Source organism: Hyperoodon ampullatus (assembly GCF_949752795.1).
Source record: "Hyperoodon ampullatus genome assembly, chromosome: 7".
Taxonomy (NCBI): Eukaryota; Metazoa; Chordata; class Mammalia; order Artiodactyla; family Ziphiidae; genus Hyperoodon; species Hyperoodon ampullatus.
This window is the reverse complement of record NC_136920.1, coordinates 55,378,600-55,396,718: the sequence shown is the minus strand read 5'-3', so window position 1 is coordinate 55,396,718 and position 18,119 is coordinate 55,378,600. Positions and strand designations below refer to the sequence as shown.

Genomic DNA, 18,119 nt, shown 5'->3' with positions numbered 1-18,119 from the left:
ATTTATTGTAGTATTTGTTATTTCTTAACCACTTAAGATGTGTCAAATGGTACTACCATTGTTATCTTTTTTTTTAAATGTGTCACTAATGAAGTTTTTGAATGTGTGGCCCTAACTCCATATTTCCCATAATCCCTATAGTTTTTGTGCAATTTTGCACACAATGGCAATTTTTAGGAATGCATTTGTTGTGTTTTAGTAGAATTGACTTTAACACTTGCACTTCCCATTATAGGTTTTGACTTCACTAGTTTTAATGATTTTATAAAAAAACGGTACTTTTTCAAAGTTTTTTTTTTTTTTTAAGGAAGAAGATGGACACCATTCCCCTAAATATTAAGGATTTTACTCTTACTGATCCTACTGCATTTTATTTTATTTATAACAGTTCATGGAAAAACCCAAACAAACTTTTCGGCCAACCCCAAAAAAGTTTTAACAATAACAACAGAAACTACACAAGGGGAACTCTTTCATGATCACTGACAAAAGTTTATAAACAGGAAACAAGCTTAAAGTTCTATAAAATCAACTCTGTTTTCCATCTCCAGTTATTCAAGTTAAAAGACTGTTTTGGTGTTGTCTAACAATGGTCTAAAATAATTAAAATATCACTTATTTATTATTTGAGTGAGACAGGGTGGTTTCGTGGAAAGAACACTAGATGAGCAAATAATTAGAAGATAAGGTTTTAGTCTAGGTTTAGCTACTAACAGAGTGACTATGGAAAAAAATCTCTCTCTGATATTTCTGGTGGTAGATGGTAAACCAGACTATATTTATTGAGTCTCTCAATAGGTACTGATGGAGCACTATGCTAGCTGTAAAGAACAGAGGGGTGCATAACACGGACATGGTACTTACCTTCATGTTAACAGTATAGTGTGGGAGAGCAATATTAATCAAAAAATTAAAATCACGATTGTTACAAATATAGAAGTACTTTCAAGAAGACAAGCTGGTTGCTATGAGGGCATATAATAGAAGGGTTTGATTAAGAGAGGACTGTTAACAAGGTAAAAAACAGGAGGGAAATTCAAGGCAGAGTAAACAGTCTACACAAAGGGACCAAAAGAAGACAGTGTGGCTAACCTGAGAGAGTAAGGAAAAACATGGATGAGGTGGAGCTGAAAAGCTAAGTGCAGGGCAGGCTATGCAGTGCCTGTGGACCTTGTTAAAGGCATTGGTTCTTATTCCCAGTGCTACAGAAATCGGACAAAGTATGTTAAACAGAAGAGGATAACACGAGCAAATTACATTTGGAAAAGATGATGTTGGCTGCTCTAAAATTCTATGATTCTAAAGATGGTAAGTAAGAAATATATATACAACTTCTAATCATCACTGTCATTGTAATGGGAAAAGCATATACTTTGGGGTCAGGTTGTTTCAAAAACATTTTCCACTCCTTCATTCTCACAGATTTCATACCTGTAACTTATACATTTCCGTGTTCTTGTTGACCTCCTTTCAAGCAAGTTTGCTTTGGATTTTTTGGAATCTTTTTTCTTTTCTTCATGATCTTCAGAAAAATCTGGCTCCTGGTTTAAAAATATGATAATAAGTATATAGCTTATTACTCACAACAGAACAAAGTTCCTTGGAATTAATAGCTTTCTAATGTCCATCTAGGCAGCACATGTGAAAGGTTTAAAAAAAGTGAAATGATTCCCATAAGACTGAATAAACATGGCAACACTAAGTACAGAGATTAAAAAGAATATTGGTGATCAAAGGATGAAAACACTTCTGTATTAAACTTATGCTTTTGTGAGTTTATAATTACCTCTTTTAAAACAATCATGATGAAGTCTATCCACTGATAATGAAACTTAACACACATAAATCAAAAGATATGCTGAATAAATGAAATAATGGGTTTAGAAGAAGAAAGGGGCATGGTGCTCCAGAAAAATAACTAACCAAGACAGGTTATTTCAGTGTGTGATTTAATTAAGCCTGAATGAAACTGCATATGAAACTAAGAAAATTTCTTCATTTCAAATGAATATCATGTTACATATATAGCTTTCTCAATTATAAATTAGATTAATAAATGCAAAACAATGGTATCCCTTCAAAGAAACCAAACTGTAAGAACACAAATTGAAGTTTCTGATAACCCCCAAAGCAGGGAATTAAAAACCAAATCTCCCTGAACTATTTTTTAGTCACTTCACATAAATAGCACATAAAGAAGCTAAAAACGAATTACCCAATTTAGGGTACAAAAAAAGAGCATAAACTCCGTGGGGTGAGCTTTAAACTTGGTTTGGATGTGATATTACATTTTGGGGCTATCTACATACACATAATTTCAATCATGAGGGAAATGGGTGATTTCTTTAAGGTGCTAAATTTTCATTTTTAATAAAATAGGTATACTATATATTTAAAACCACTCATATTACATAAAGTGAGTTAAATTTTAGAACAATTTTGGCAGTCTCCTCTTTAAAAATACTATAAACCAGAAACTTACTTGTGGAGGAATGATGTTTTCAATACTGATACCCACATACACCAAGCGTTCTTTCCTTTAAGTAAAAAACAAAAAAGCACACAAAGTGAGATTTGCTAAAAATGAAATTGTTATGAAAACATTACTAACACAGATAATACTAAAATGATGATTCATGGTAACAGCAGAAGCTAGGTCACAGACATGTTAGTTATTATCCATGAAACTTATAATATTGGTATCTGTGGCAGGCACAAAACTTCCTAAAGGTATGAAAACTTAGCTTTAGAAGTGACTTATGCCAGGTAAAAAAAAACCTGTAAGTGAAACAGACAAGGAAATCTGATGAAAAGAGTCATGCTTGCGACTCACTGATGAAGTGATTGATGGAACACCAACTCTGAACAAACTGGATCTTTGTTATGCTGGAAGTTCTCAGTAATATTGTATGTGAATGATTCTAAGACCATCCACTTCTTGTTTGCAGAGAAGAAAAGCAGCAATACAGCCATATGTCTCTGCACTCTGGGATGCTTACAACAAAGATATCTTCAGAGTCAGTTAAGACTTCTCTAGAAAATGTGGATTTATGGACACTAATGACAGAGTTTCATTTCAAAGAAATCATTGTTGACTTTAATTCAACAAATTTTACACAACGAATTGCTATATAGAACAGAAGCTTTCTCTGGTTCTCCCAAAGTTAATTCAAATTCACCAAGAACCGCTGAGCTTTTACATACATGCCAGTGTATGTTCAACTAAACAGAAATAGTGACCACTCTTCCTCCATTTATTTGTGATGTCCCATATAGGACATTAATGATCCAGTTGTGTAGAACACAGCCTTTACTGCCCCATAAACCCTGGGCTAACAAGAATTTTATAGTCTTTTTAAGAGATGGGTTATGAAGCTATTAAATAAAAACTGGCATTTAAGAAAATAATAAAGTTATTTTAATCAAAACTTGTTTAAAAAATTAGTACAGTTAATGAACTAAAAATTAGGAAAGGAAGAACAGTACTAGCTGAAATTAATAGGGAAGGCTACGTGGATAATTCAAAACTTCAGCTCTCTGTTATTAAATATGTTTGACATGTCTCTCTTTACATTAACCAAGTTTATTGTGGTATCAGTTCCTCTTTCATACCTCAAAAGCTCTATTTTCACTTGACCATTATTTCTCTTCTCAACTCAATGGAAAAAACACTTAGTCATGTTCCATGTTAGGTCTTTGACTTGTGTCAGGCTTGGAAATTGAAAGGTAAATGAGACATGGTTCTTGCCCTCACAATTATTTAACAACTAACTGTAGTCCATTATGAACAGGTATAATGGAAATGAGAAAAAGGAATGGATTTTCTCTTAAGAGCTGAGAAACTCGGGAAGGCTTTAAATAGGTGGTAATATCTGAGTAAGATCTTGAAGGTAGGCATGATTTCTCATCAAGGCATTCTCTTGCTCAGTAATCTTATGGAAAATTACATCTTCCATTCTATCTCACCACCTAGCTCAATGATCATATTGGGCCCAGACCTTATTATTACCAATAACCACACCCTTTCTAAAATTTCAATTTCAAGGAACCTGTTCTCTGACTTCTACTGACTCACTTTCCAGCTCACTCCCTCTGTTACACTGATTTCAACCATTCCCTGACTCCAGTGGGACCTCTATCCATTGACCCTACCCTTTTTTCACTGTCCGGCACTCCCTTTGTGTCCTTACTTTCCCCCTTACCTGGCTTAGACTCCATGGTCCATCATTACAAATATTCCTTTGCATACACTCTCAAATTCCTTGTCTCTTTCTCTCCTTCCCTCTGTTATATTACCTGGAAAATTCCAACCCTGATTAAATCCAACTCTCTGCTTGCAAAGCACTAGTAATAGTACTTTTGAAGTACATAGCTATTTGAATTCCCAATAATTTCTGGCACCAAGTCCAGGAAGGGACATTTACATATCAGCTGAATGGACTTCTGAAACATCAGATTTCACAGAGCATCACAGCTCCAGCTCTATAGACAGTTGCTGGCTAGTTACTAGTTACTCACTGACACATCCTTCTTTTCCACCATACCGTAGAGCCACATATCATACACCTCATGTTGATTACATTGCCTGGCATAAAGCAGGTGCTCAATAAATGTTCATTAAATGTTGACTAAAAGATCAAACAAGGGGAAAGATGCTCTAGCACTATGACATAGACAGTAAGCAAGGCTCTAAGTTGTTAGGATGAATGCTAGAGAAATTATTTCACAGATTTGAAACAGGATGAATAAAAATGCTCACTTTTAAAAAGAGATGAAGTCACCTGAATTTACAGTTAATATATTATTTACTTTAGAAACATACATATTTTGCTATTTATAGCTCTTAATATATACATATATTAGGAGTTATAAATAATGAAAGCTTTGTTAACCAGATTTTTGGGGGAATTAACAAACAACAGTAACAGTTAACTTGCCTTGTTAGAATGGTCTCGTATAGGATTTAGTGTGTGATGTAAAGGCACAATTACAGATGTCCTCTTAAAGGATGACATTTAAGTAAAGAGGATTACCAAGGATAGAAGAGAAAGTAGATGAACTAGTAAATGGGAGACCAATAATATAAACAAATGTTGTGGCACATTTTAACATAAATTTCTAAAACTGAAAGTATTTCTTAACTGCAGCAGCATATTCTAAAGTGTGTGAGGCAAGAGTAAAATAAATGTTCACCCATCTTTCCACATATAAAACATACAAGCATCACAGGCCTCCAAAGAATAAACGGATATAATGTGAGTATGAGACAAATTCTTAGTGGTTTACATTCTTGGCTTTTAGAGAGAATCTACTTTCTTCCAAGTCCTTAAAGGGTGAGCCTATTAGCTATCTACACTGCTAAGTCAGATCAGCTTCAGAACATGAACTCATTTCTCAGAAGGGCAGGCAGATTGCAGGAAGACCGAGTCTAATTTTTAATTATGATTTAATTTGAAGCATTTTTAGTTAGATCTTTTCCAGTGTCAAAAATTATGACAGGAGCAGTTCGCACATCAAAATAGTCCTAATAACTGTATACAGGACGGTTAGTTCCTAAATATAAAGGTATTTAGACAACCAATTAAAAAAAAAGTACTACTTTTATCTCCTAGTGAACTTCAGAGATAAACTTTGCCTTTAAACTAAGCAGCATACATCATGAGCCAGAGAGAGCTCAAGGTGAGCAGTAAAGAGGAAAAAGGATCTAGAAGCTGAACCCATTTTTAAGGTTCAACTTGGCACAGAGTGAAGTGTGAGGACTATGGAATGAGCAGACTGTCTCAACGCAAACTAAAGTTTTGAGGGGAATACTATGTGACAGGAGGTAAAAGTTAAAGTAGCAGCAAATGAAGGAGCAATCGGGAGACACTGCTTAGATTTTTCTCATACTATGTACAAATGGGCATCAAGTCCTACTGATTAATCCTCTGAAAATTCTCTTCAACCTCTCTACTGTATCATCATGATGACTGCTCTAGTTCAGGCCTCACTGGCTCTCACAGACTTTATTCCAACAGCCTCAACTCTAATTCCTTCTTCTTACTGTTACCAGGGCATTTTTTCTGAAATAAGAGTCTGATTATGCACATCCCTACTTTGATGGCTCCCCCATGCCTCTAGAGAATAATGCAAATTTCCTAGCCAGTTATGCAAAGCTGTTTACAATTTGGCCTCAGTTTCCTTTATAGCTTCATCCCCCACCACTCTTCTACTCTCACATTTACACTCTCTTTGCTTGTACTGTGCTCTTTGCCTGAAATATCCTTTCTCTGCATGTCCACCTATATAACCCCTAGTTATCTTCCAAGGACTTCCCTGATAACCCCAACTCCTAGGAGAACTAAAGTGCTCCTCCACAACGTTCTAGTATTGCTCTAAATATACCTCGATTTGTCTACTTTACTGAATCACTGGTTCATACATCTGCATCCTCTGGTAGAAGGTGAACTCCAGGTAAGCAAGAGCTTTGTCTTACTCATCTTTTCTCTTCAGTTTGGAACACAGTAGGAATGAATGAATGTTTAGCAATAGACTAATCAACAAAGGTACATATAAATATAAATAAATACAAACTTACTGTCTTGATTTTGAGCCCCCTTTAAAGATTAAGCTCAACTCCAATCTTACCTCCTCCAAGAAGCCTTCTTCAACTGCTTTAGACCACACTGCAGTGGCATATTGAAAAGGGAGGCATTGCTTACAGTCAGTAGGACACAGTTCAGCATTTAAATGCTCTTTATTTCATCAGTGTTAATTCTGCCCACCCAAAGAGATGACATGGGTAACTAAACTGTAGACCAGTTCTTACAGTTTTCTCGTACTCCCTACATACTTAGCTACATATCCTCCACAATACTTGGGCCAATACTTATTCAGAGTAGGTTCTGATATATATTTTAGATCAGGGATTGGCAAACTTTTCCTGTAAAAGGACAGATAATAAATCAGGTTTGGGTAATAAGGTCCCTGCTGCAACCACTCAACTCTGCTGCTGCAGTGCAAAAGCAGTCACAGGCAACATATAAACAAATGAGCATGGCTATGTTCCAATAAAACTTTATTTATGGACAATGAAATCAGAATATACAATTTTCATGTGCCATGACATATGATTTTCATTTTGATTTTTATCTAATCATTTAAAAAAGAAAAAACCATTCTTAGCTGGGCCATATTTGGCCCACAGGTCAGAGTTTGCCAAACCCTGCTTTAGACAGACACATTAGTCTATACTGGAAGACAATTCTGAGGTCAAATTCCCAAGGAAAACATTAACACACATATCACAATACCTGCGTTCAGCACGCTCCTTCTTCTTTAAGGCAACATCCAAATCCTGCAATTGTTCCTCTAATTTTTCACACAGTAGTTTCTGAAAAAATAAAACAGATGAGTGTCATTTTACACACCTTTCCACAATCATTTATCTTTTGCCTATTAGCTATAGATACCATGCTATGAGAGCTGGTAAGGGGCCACGTAGTGAACACTGAAATGTTCCTTGTATTTAATTAAATAAAGACATGCCGCTTCAGTTCATCCATTGAACTGAAGATGAGCAGGGTATCTTTAAAGTAACACACATGTTAAAGAAACTTATAGCTTTGCCGAGAAACATGTTCAATGCCTATCTTGCTGGCAGTAATCAATGTTTAAAAAAGCATTTGGCTCACTGTATATACATCACAGTGATTTAAAAATTTTTTTAAATCCTAAGACATTTTTAAGGAAGAAGGTTTATGTACAATAAAATACAATGGTGCCAATCACTATTTTTTAAAAAAGAGAATGGAAAAAAATTTACAAAACCATGCCACATGGTTACTGGGTCAAAACAGAGCTGAAGAATGTAATTGCTAAAGTGATGCTAAGCCAAAAAAATTTCACTTTACTAAGAATGCAATAAAGGCCATCTTTTTTTTTTTTTGGCTGCGCTGTGCGGCTTGCGGCATCTTAGTTCCCCAACCAGGGATTGAACCCATGCTCCCTGCAGTGGAAGTGCGGAGTCCTAACCACTGGACTGCCAGGGAAGTCCCAAGGCCATCATTTTTAAAGTAAAATGAGACTGGGCTTGTGAGAGAAAGGACCTCTTGGATGCAAAAAAATATCCTGCTCTTCAGTTTTAAAAGAAATCCACCTGAATCAAGATACGAGAGAAAACAGAATCCATGTTTCTATTCATAGTACCATTATAATGGTGCATAATTCATAATATCATCTATAAAACTGACAAAAAGAAGGTAGGCAGAAATGAAAAAGAGAATGAAACAAAGGGATAAACAAAAGGAAGAAACTTATTTCTTCCCTTGTATATTATCTTAATTTGGGGGGTTTTTGTGCCTTTAACAAATGTGAGAAAAAATAAACCAGAGATTATAATTTTACAAAACCCAGAGGTCTTCTAAGAATTGCTTTGGAAAAAAAATAAAGGGAAGACCTAAAAGATACTAATAAAAGGTCTTTTTTTTTTGGTTTTTTTTTTGCGGTACGTGGGCCTCTCATATTGTGGCCTCTCCCGTTGCGGAGCACAGGCTCCAGACGTGTAGGCTCAGCAGCCATGGCTCACGGGCCCAGCCGCTCCGCGGCATGTGAGATCTTCCCGGACCGGGGCACGAACCCATGTCCCCTGCATCGGCAGGCGGACTCTCAACCACTGTGCCACCAGGGAAGCCCTAAAAGGTAGTTTTTATCAATAGTCTCTAATTTCACAGAAATTTAAACAAGAGATCAACAATATCTACAAATTGAAGATTAAAATGTTTAGTGGTTGTCAAGAAATATTATTAATTTAAACATAAAATCAAAGACTGGAAAAACAGAACTGTGCTGGGTCATCATACATGTTGGCAAGGGGGGCAGAACCATTCTCCATCTGGGATGATCATGAGAGGAGGGCGAAGGCAGGCAGTGTGGTATCCACTGTCACAAGAGTCGCACAGGAGAATCTGAAATAAACCACAGATTAATTGTCAACCTAACTCTATGACCAATATTCAATGACTCAAGTTAAAATAAGGACATTTCTATATTTTTAGCATAAAACTAAGTAATATAGTATACTATATTCTTTATCTGCATAAAGCATAATAATAAAAAAGCTCTGATAATTGGGAACCTAACATGTCTTTTTTTTTTTTTTTTGGACCTCACTGCACTGCTTGTGGGATCTTAGTTCCCTGACCAGGGATTGAACCCGAGCCCTTGGCAGTGAGAGTGCAGAGTCCTAACCACTGGACCGCCAGGAAACTCCCCTCTAAGATATAACTTTTTTTAAAAATTTAAGAACCAAAAAAAATAAAATGTTAAGCTAATAAATTAAGTGAAAAATAACAAGTCTTTTCTGAACTAGAGTTACAATCCTTTTTTTGTATGCCATGAGAAATATGATAACACATTCTTTATAACAGAGTTTTATAGCTGAAGTACCATAAACTTCCCTACCACACACAGGATTTTTAAAATACAAATAATTTCCGCTGTAAATAGCAGTTCAATTACCTATCTATAAGAAATATTCAAGGCTCCTTTTATCATGTAAATTCAAACATGAGAGGAATGGAACTACACTAAGGACAATCATGTTCAAATAAAAAAGCTACAAATAATTAATCTTAAGTTGATTATTTTTTGCTATTCGAGTTTCAGATGACCAGTTCTCTAAAACTTAAAATGGTACACACTCATGAATTAAACTTTAAAAAATCCTTTATTTTAAAATAATTTTAGATTTATGGAAGAGTTGCCAAGATAGGACACTAACGTTAATATCTTACATAACCATGGTACATTTACCAAAACTTAAGAAATTAACATCAGTATAAAACTATTAACTAAACAACAGACATTATTCAGACTTCACCAGTTTTTCCACTATTGTCCTTTTTTTGATTCTAGGATCCAATCCAGGATATTACACTGCATTTCAGCATCTCTTCTTAACTTCCTCAGATCTGTAACAGTTTCTTGGTCTTTCTTTGTTTTCCATGACTTTGACAGTTTTGCAGAGTACTACTCAGTTATGCAGACTGCCCTCAGTTTGGGTTTGTCTGATGTCTTCTCATGATTAGACTGAAGTTGTGGGTTTTTGAGAATACCATAGAGGTGAAATGCCCTGCTCACTACATCATATCTGGGGGTACATGATAGTGTAACAATTTGATAATTTACTGTTCAAATTGTTCAAACTGTACAATATGACTTATTACTGGTGATATTAACTTCAATCACTTGGTTATAGTAGTGTCTGTTGTTTTTCATCACTGTAAAGTTACTTTTCACTTTCTATACTCTATTCTCATTAAAAGTGATAACTCCAGCCCATGCTCAAGGGGAAGGGAATTAAGCTCCACTTTCGGAAGAGAGGAGTATCAAAGAATTTGTAGAGATAAGTTAAAACCACAGTAATTAATAAATATTTGGGGGGAAGATATGTTGAAGTTATGCTATACCCCGTTTTTCCTTACAGCTTCACCCACTAGTTTTAGGACTCATCAGTGGATCTTGCTGCAATAATTATTACTGGGAATTCCCTGGTGGTCCAGTGGTTAGGACTCTGTGCTTCCACTGCTTGGGACCTGGGTTCAATCCCTGGTCTGGGAACTAAGATCCCACAAGCAAAACAAAACAAAACAAAACAATTATTACTGCGGTGTTCTAATGGTGATTTTCTGTTTTCCTCATGCCCTCAACATTTGCTATTTGGAATTCTTCTGTAAAAAAAAAAAGTCCTTCCCCCATTACCCCATTTTTTTGTTTATTCAATTATTTATTTTTATCAGAATGAACTAATGAATGTTATTTTATTCTTTGGACTATGATCTAAAACAATTATTTAATTTATTGTTCAAATTGTTCTAGCCATTGATATACTAGGAGTTTTCAGGTTGGCCCCTGTGTCCTTAGGACTCATTTGCATGCTTTTTTTTTTTTTTAAAAGCACTTCCTTACTTTCTGGTAATACAGGATACTCCAGGCACATCTTATATTTTCCTGGCCCAAGCCTTAGAATCAGCCATTTTCCCCAGAAACACTGGTTCCTTTATTGGAGAATGGTATTTAGAAATCAAGATCTGGGTGCTGAGTGCTCACTGCTCCTGGGTATCCCTGATTCTAAGTTCTCACAGAGGACAGAGCTAGGAAATACATGTATGTATAGTACCCCATGTATATACATATATCTATATTAAAATAAGTATGAGTTCATACTAATAACTCACCATCTAATCCAACACCACAGGGTTCATTCTAGCCTTCAGCCTTATTTGTAACTTCTTTAACAGTGAGAAAGCTGGTTCCCATTATCTGCACTTCATTTATTTGTATATAGTTTTATTTGTACATAGTTATATATAGTTTCTGAATTGCTAACATGTACCATGGGGAGGGTTTAGAGTGGGGGACGGAATGTGCACACATTTTAAAAGTGAAAAACTCCCTTCTCCATTTGCTACCAATAGCCAGAATTCAATTTAAGTTATATTAACATTATACTTCAGTTACGTGATTGATTGCTTACATAGGCATATGTGGACTAACCTGGGTACCTGATTCTACTTATCACATTATTTCTATGTTAAAACATAATCTAAATTTCAAATAACAAAATTAAAAATAAACTTTTAGGGCTTCCCTGGTGGTGCAGTGGTTGAGAGTCCGCCTGCCGATGCAGCGGATGCGGGTTCGTGCCCTGGTCCAGGAAGATCCCACATGCCGCGGAGCGGCTGGGCCCGTGAGCCATGGCCGCTGAGCCTGCACGTCCGGAGCCTGTGCTCCGCAATGGGAAAGGCCACAACAGTGGCCCACATACCGCAAAAAATAAAAAATAAAACAGTAAATAAATAAACTTTTAAAATTCAGTTTATTTCTAAAATGATGATTGTCTCTATTCTTCAGGAAAGGTAAAAACCCGTTAAAATAAATACTACTACGTGAGATTTCCAAGCTTCAGGCAATGATCCACTTATTTTCACTAAAACATCTGAAAAACCTGATAGAGTTCTATACTCATCTATGAATTTATTGCTTTTCTGCTGTAAGCTCAAAGAGAACAAGGACCACATCTAATTCACCATCATTTCTCTACGACTTAACACACAACAGCTGCCTAACATTTTTATTTGAGGATTATCCTTAAATATCTAGCATAAGAAATCCACCATATTTGGGATCTTCAGTTTCCAATGTCATTCTCTTTGGCACAATAACCAGCAATGGGATTTTCAGAGCAGGTATTAAGATAACCAAATAAAAATCCTATGTGTGTTCCGAGAAGGGTACAACTTTCTCCATCTCCTGGATGCCATTTCTGCTCACCTCATTTTACTTTTTATTTCTTCACACCCCTTTGTCATTGACGTCTATTGCTGCCTCAGTCAAAATGCATTCTCTCAGTATAAAAAATATTAGGAAATGGTAGGGAAAGAACACAAATATTGATTTTTACTTGATTTAGGGGGCAGAAAAGACCACTACCTCAATCTTCTCTTTGCCTTTCTCCACACAAAAGTCTTGACGTAACTTTTATAGTTTGATGATCATAAAAATGCTTAGAAGGGTCTTCTCAGTGTAATTTTGACAACTGTTCTTCTCGGAGCTAAAGTTATTCTCTGGGTCTAAGTTATATCTTTTACTTGAACCCTCTGAAACTACTGGGATTTGCTCAACTTCACTGATTTGGTTTCCAGATATGATTTTCACATTTAGGAAGAAAACTGCAAGTAAACCACAAACAGCTTTACTCCAGCACACAACAGATACCAGGAACTGTGCTTGGCAACTTTACATAACTTATTTCTGCTCCCATACAACTCAACCTATGTGGAAGTTTCTTTATGTCTCTTTCTACTTAATAGGTGGAGCTTGCTTTTAAAGTCAAATCTATTCAAAAGAACAGAACGGTTGCATAGAATTGAGCATAACAAGAGTGTTTCCTCAACAGGTTCTTTAGAAAGCACTTATGAACTGCAAAAAAACATATATAGGTTAGGAACTGGTTTTCCTGATTTAGGCAATCTTTGAAGAACTTACTTCCTAAATAAGAAAGTCCCATGTAAATCTGTCACTATTTTTCTGAATATATCTGGTCTATAATTATACTCTTAAATTTTTTTTTTACAACTGTCCACTTTCTAAAGTTTAAAGCCCTACTAGGTTACTACTTGACTTACATGTTTTTACAGAAAGGCAAAAGGCCCTTCAGGTCTTACTTATTTAAAGCTGCCACTTCAGAAATATCATTATAAAGTAACTTAAAGGAAAAGAAGAAAACTTTAAAGGAAAAAAACAGAATAGAAATATTTGAATAAACTAATTGATCTGTGAGAAGAGATGAGAAGTGCATGCTTAAGTAGAGGAAAGATCAATATAAAGCCAGGTAAGAATGAAAGCAAGATCCTAATCCTCCCTAGAGTTGGGTTATTATCTGAGAAACAGAAATAAAGGCTATTTTGCACACATAAAACTGAAATCATGATCAAACCGAGAAGTTAGGCTGCTTCACACCACAGCATGCCAATAATTTGAATACTGTCCATTTAGATCAGGTACATACTAGTTCAGGATGGTTTGGAAGGCCACATTTTTTGCATGGTTCATCATCATCTGCTAGGATGGCGTCTTCACTTTCCTTTTCTTCCTCCTCTTCCGAAGCTGCAGATGATTTTTCACTGTCAGACCCTTCACTTTCATCATTGCTGGAATATTTCCACCTGCCACGTGTTCGAGAACCAGTCCATCGAACTTTGCCTTTGGGTTTTACCTTGTATAAAATAAAACATTAGGATCATCTATGTAATAAGAATGTTAAAAAAACACTTCTGATTACATGTGCATTGTAGAATATTTAGTGAATATACAAAGAAGAAAAGAAAAATTATTGTAGCTTCATCCACAGATATACTTACTATTAAATTTTGGTATATATTTCCATTAATTTTTTCTACTTTTTGGAAAGGAGAATTATAATGAACACTCTGTCTTATAACTATTTTCCCTAGTTATAAAATAGTCTCCTAACATCATGTGTGTGTGTATATATATGTATAAGCCATCACATAGCTATATTTATCTAATCCACTACTAGACAGACATTTAGGTAGTTTTCCATTTTTCACTTTCATAAACAATGTATCCTTGCAAATACAAATTTTTACACACACTTCTGTGGTTAGGATAAATTCCTTGAAGAGGATTCTGGGTCAAAGGTCATGCACTTTTCAAAGGCTCTATAATAGAGCGCTGACTATATTCTCACATACTGTTACATAAAAAATTTAATTCCCATATTAGTGATGAATTTAAAAAATTTAATGGGTCAAAAATGCATACAAAAATCCTGACAAACTTAAAAAATATTATTCAGAGAATAACTTTATAATGTTGGGAACTGCTTTGTATTGGCTGGCTTCACAATATTTTAAGTCATATTTCTGTTCACTCCTACAGTATAAGTCCCCACCAAAGAGCAAAATAATTCTAACAACAGAAGGGAAAAATTTTTTAAAGTAAAAATTTAAAAATTTAGTATTTCAGGGAACAAAGGATCACTTGCAATTAAGAACAATCTGACCACTTAAATATATCAAAAACAAAAGTAGCACTTTTAATTACAACAAACTCCCATAGGCTAGCCAAAGACTTGTACTAGATTTTGCTTAAAATAAGAGGGTCATAGAAAAAAAAAAAATTCTGGCTCTACGACTAATGATTAAAATGGGGACACAGAGGCACTCTTAAACACTGGCAATGAGAGGGTACATTAACTGGGCCTTTTTAGGAGGGCAATATAGAGAAAGCTATCAGAACTTAAAATACATATGCCCCTTTACCCAGCAATTCCAATTCTAGGGGTCTATTCTAAGGAAATACTCACTCATGTCCAAAAGGATCTTCAATGCAGCACTGCCTGTAATAGTGAAAAATTGGAAACGACCTAAATGTCAATCAAGCAGGGAGTGGTTAAATAAACTGAGGTACACCCACACTATGGAATACTACATGGCTGCCAATAACCAAAAAGTAGACTATATCTACTGATATGTAGAGTTCAGACACACACTGTTAAGTGAAAAGCTCATAGAAAAATAATTTGATTCGATCTATTTTTTAAAAGAATGGGAAGTATTTACGAACATGGACATGAATATATGGAAAAAGGACTGCAAAGAGATGTAGCCCAAACTGTTAATAGTGTTTTTAAGGAATTTTCATTTTTCAATCATACAGGTATTACTTGGATAGTTTACAATACAGAGAATATATTTCTATATTGCCTATAATAGAGAAAAAGTTTAAAAGATGACAAGATTATACAGTCTGAAATTTAATGTCTGGAGATAACTACTAAGAAAAAACATCTCAGATATTGGAAGAGAGGCTTTTTTCTGGTGGTTGTTGTTTTAGTTATCTTTGAATGAGCTAATTTAGCCAAAAGCAAACAGCTACAAACACTCAGAGCCAAGTATTTCTAAGAAAAATTAAAACTCAGAGTAGACGAAATTTTACCTTGGTTACTTTAGAATTTGTATCCTTCTCTGTTTTTTTCAAATTTTCTTTTTTCTCAGTTTTTTGCAAAGCTGCTGACTCTTCTTCCGCTTCATCTTCTCCTTCCCCTCTTTTTTTATCAGCTTTCTGATCTCTGATTTCAGCTACTTTTGCTGTGGGTCTAGATATTCTTGGAGACCTCCTTAAAGTACGACCCACATTTGTTTTCTCTTCTTCCTTTTCTGTCTTCTCTTGCTTGGTTTCTGGCTCTAGAATTTTGGGAGGAGAATCTGGCTTCTTCTTCCGACTGGATATCCTAATTGTTAATTTGATGCCCTCTTTCTGCCTTTCAGAGGTTATTTCTGTGTTTTCTGAGGCAGTGGTTTCTTCTTCAGGAATCAACTTATATTTAAATTTGCTTTTTTGCATAGAACCCTTTGTCTCAGAAGGATCACCTGTGCCAGAGGTCTGGGCATTGTCCAGATTATCCACTTCTACCTTTGTGGATTCAGAATCCACTTTTAAAATTTCTGGGTCTATTTTCTCCAAAGACTGACCTTCAGTGGAACTGCTATTCTGACACTCTACCACTTCTTTTTCTGAGGCTAGTTTCTCACAGTGGACAGTCACGTTAGATGATGGAGAAGTTTCAGCTGTCTCAGGAAACCCTGCGTTTACTGATTCTACAGTACTCTTTGGAACCTCCTCTGGTATCGGACTCAATCTTTGAGTGTCTTTATCAAGAAAAGTCTTTTTGGACTTCTCTAACTTTTCAAGACATTCTAGGACTGGTGGGCGCTTATCCTTCTTACTTTTGGGAGACCTCTCTTCAACTCTCATGCTACAGGATTCAGCGGTAGATAAAGCAGTTTTTAAAGAGAGATGCTTCGCTATTTCAGAAGTCTCAAGAGGGGTTTCCATTTCTGGAGGACCAGTTTCCTCTATGTGCCCTTTGTGACTCTGTGTCTCTAAGGCTGATATTGAACTATCTGCATCTTTCCCTAAAGTGACCACTTCTTTCTCAAGATCACCTATTTTCATACTCGTTATGACAGAATTTAAAGACTCTGCTCCATTTCCCTCCATGATGACACTTCGGTCCTTAGAGGGGCTACAGCTATCTTCCTTTGTATCATAAAACTTCATCTCCATCTGTTCTGTCTTAAAATTTGGAGTTACCCTTTCATCACTAACTTCTCCATTTACCAGCTGTTTCCCTTCATGACCAAAAGTAGTGATTGTAGAGATCCTTTTACAAGTCTCTTCCTCTTGTTTTATTTCATCTTTCAAAAACTCTTTTGTTGGAGTAACTGATTTACACAAAGGTCCTTTGATTGGACTGTCAAAATCATCACTCAGTTTAATTTCTCGTTTTTTTAGTGGTATCTTGGCCTGCTGGTCATTTTTAAGTTTCTCAGTTTCTTCAGTAGACTTCTCAGTGATTTCTTGAGAAGATTTAACATTGCCGGCAAAATCTAGCCTCTCAGGCTCTAGCTTCTCCATGTTACCTTTGATATCTCTAGGATCTGCTCTACATTCCTTCACTTCGACTTTTACGGGTTTGACATTTTCCTTGAAGGAATCACTTTCTTCTTTGCTAATCTTTTTTTCTTCGCTTTCTAGCAAAGGTTTTTCTAGCTTCACTATGACTGGCAGTTTTACAAGTTCCTTTTCATCTTCTTTTTCTATTTTCACAGTAGTCTCTTCTAGAGCATTGGGTGTAGAACAGTTTTCTAAATCTATTGGCTGCTCTTCACTTTTCATCTTTTCACTTTCCTTCCGTTGCTCTAAAAATCAGAAAACGTTCACATGAATCTAAGCATTCAAGATTATAAAATATATAAGGCATAACATAAAATATATTTCCATTTGAAGTTTCTCTCTTAAAAGAGGTGGCTTCTGTCACTGGACATCTGACAATAAAAAATAAAATCGGACAGTAAAGAAAATTACCAAACTCTGAAGTACAACTTTTGGATATTAAAAAAACTTTTATTTAGAAAGACTCAGGTTTCTGCTTTATACTTTTAGCTTCAGTGTTCTCAATGAAATGGAAATATTTATGCAGCTCAAATAATTTATTCAAGCTCCAGTGATGGCTCAAAAATATGAAACTAAGAATACATAATAAAACATTTCCAAAAGACCATATTTGTTTTAAAACCTGACAACTGTTCTTCTTTGCAAGTCATTGAGCACTTCATTTCACTGAGGTAACATGAGCAAGGCATGTTACAAACATGGGAAAATGTTTTATGTTTTATTCAGGTTATAAAAGTAACAATTCTGTACAGAAAATGAAAAACAGAGAAACAAAAAACATGCCCATAATCCAAATACCCAGAGGCAATCACTATTAATATTTTATTTTAGGTTACTTCCTTCTAGTCTTATATATTTTTGAGATCATTGGGATCATGCTGCCCCATTTTTCTCACTGAAACATTAGCATTTTCTTATGATATTAAATGCCTTTACAGAAATTGGACTTAATTATGTAACATCCCTCAATATGGTTATATTACAGTTTACTTTATCAAATGCCATTACTGAACATTTCAGGAGTTAGTATTTTATAAGGAAACTATTTGTATTTATCTGTCAACTCCTCTTTTTACCTTATCGGCTATATATTTCCA

General features: G+C 35.4%; 1 protein-coding gene across 1 annotated transcript in view; it reads right to left on the bottom strand.

The window, feature by feature from the left end:
- Nucleotides 1-18,119, bottom strand: part of RSF1 (remodeling and spacing factor 1) — a gene marked incomplete at its 5' end in the record, with an annotated part of 168,627 nt that overhangs the window by 13,516 nt on the left and 136,992 nt on the right. The window contains 6 exons of the mRNA XM_079709480.1: nucleotides 1,432-1,541; nucleotides 2,483-2,537; nucleotides 7,293-7,372; nucleotides 8,841-8,945; nucleotides 13,550-13,756; nucleotides 15,502-17,267. Coding sequence (XP_079565606.1) covers nucleotides 1,432-1,541; nucleotides 2,483-2,537; nucleotides 7,293-7,372; nucleotides 8,841-8,945; nucleotides 13,550-13,756; nucleotides 15,502-17,267 — 2,323 coding nt within the window. The remainder of the gene's footprint in view (nucleotides 1-1,431; nucleotides 1,542-2,482; nucleotides 2,538-7,292; nucleotides 7,373-8,840; nucleotides 8,946-13,549; nucleotides 13,757-15,501; nucleotides 17,268-18,119) is intronic.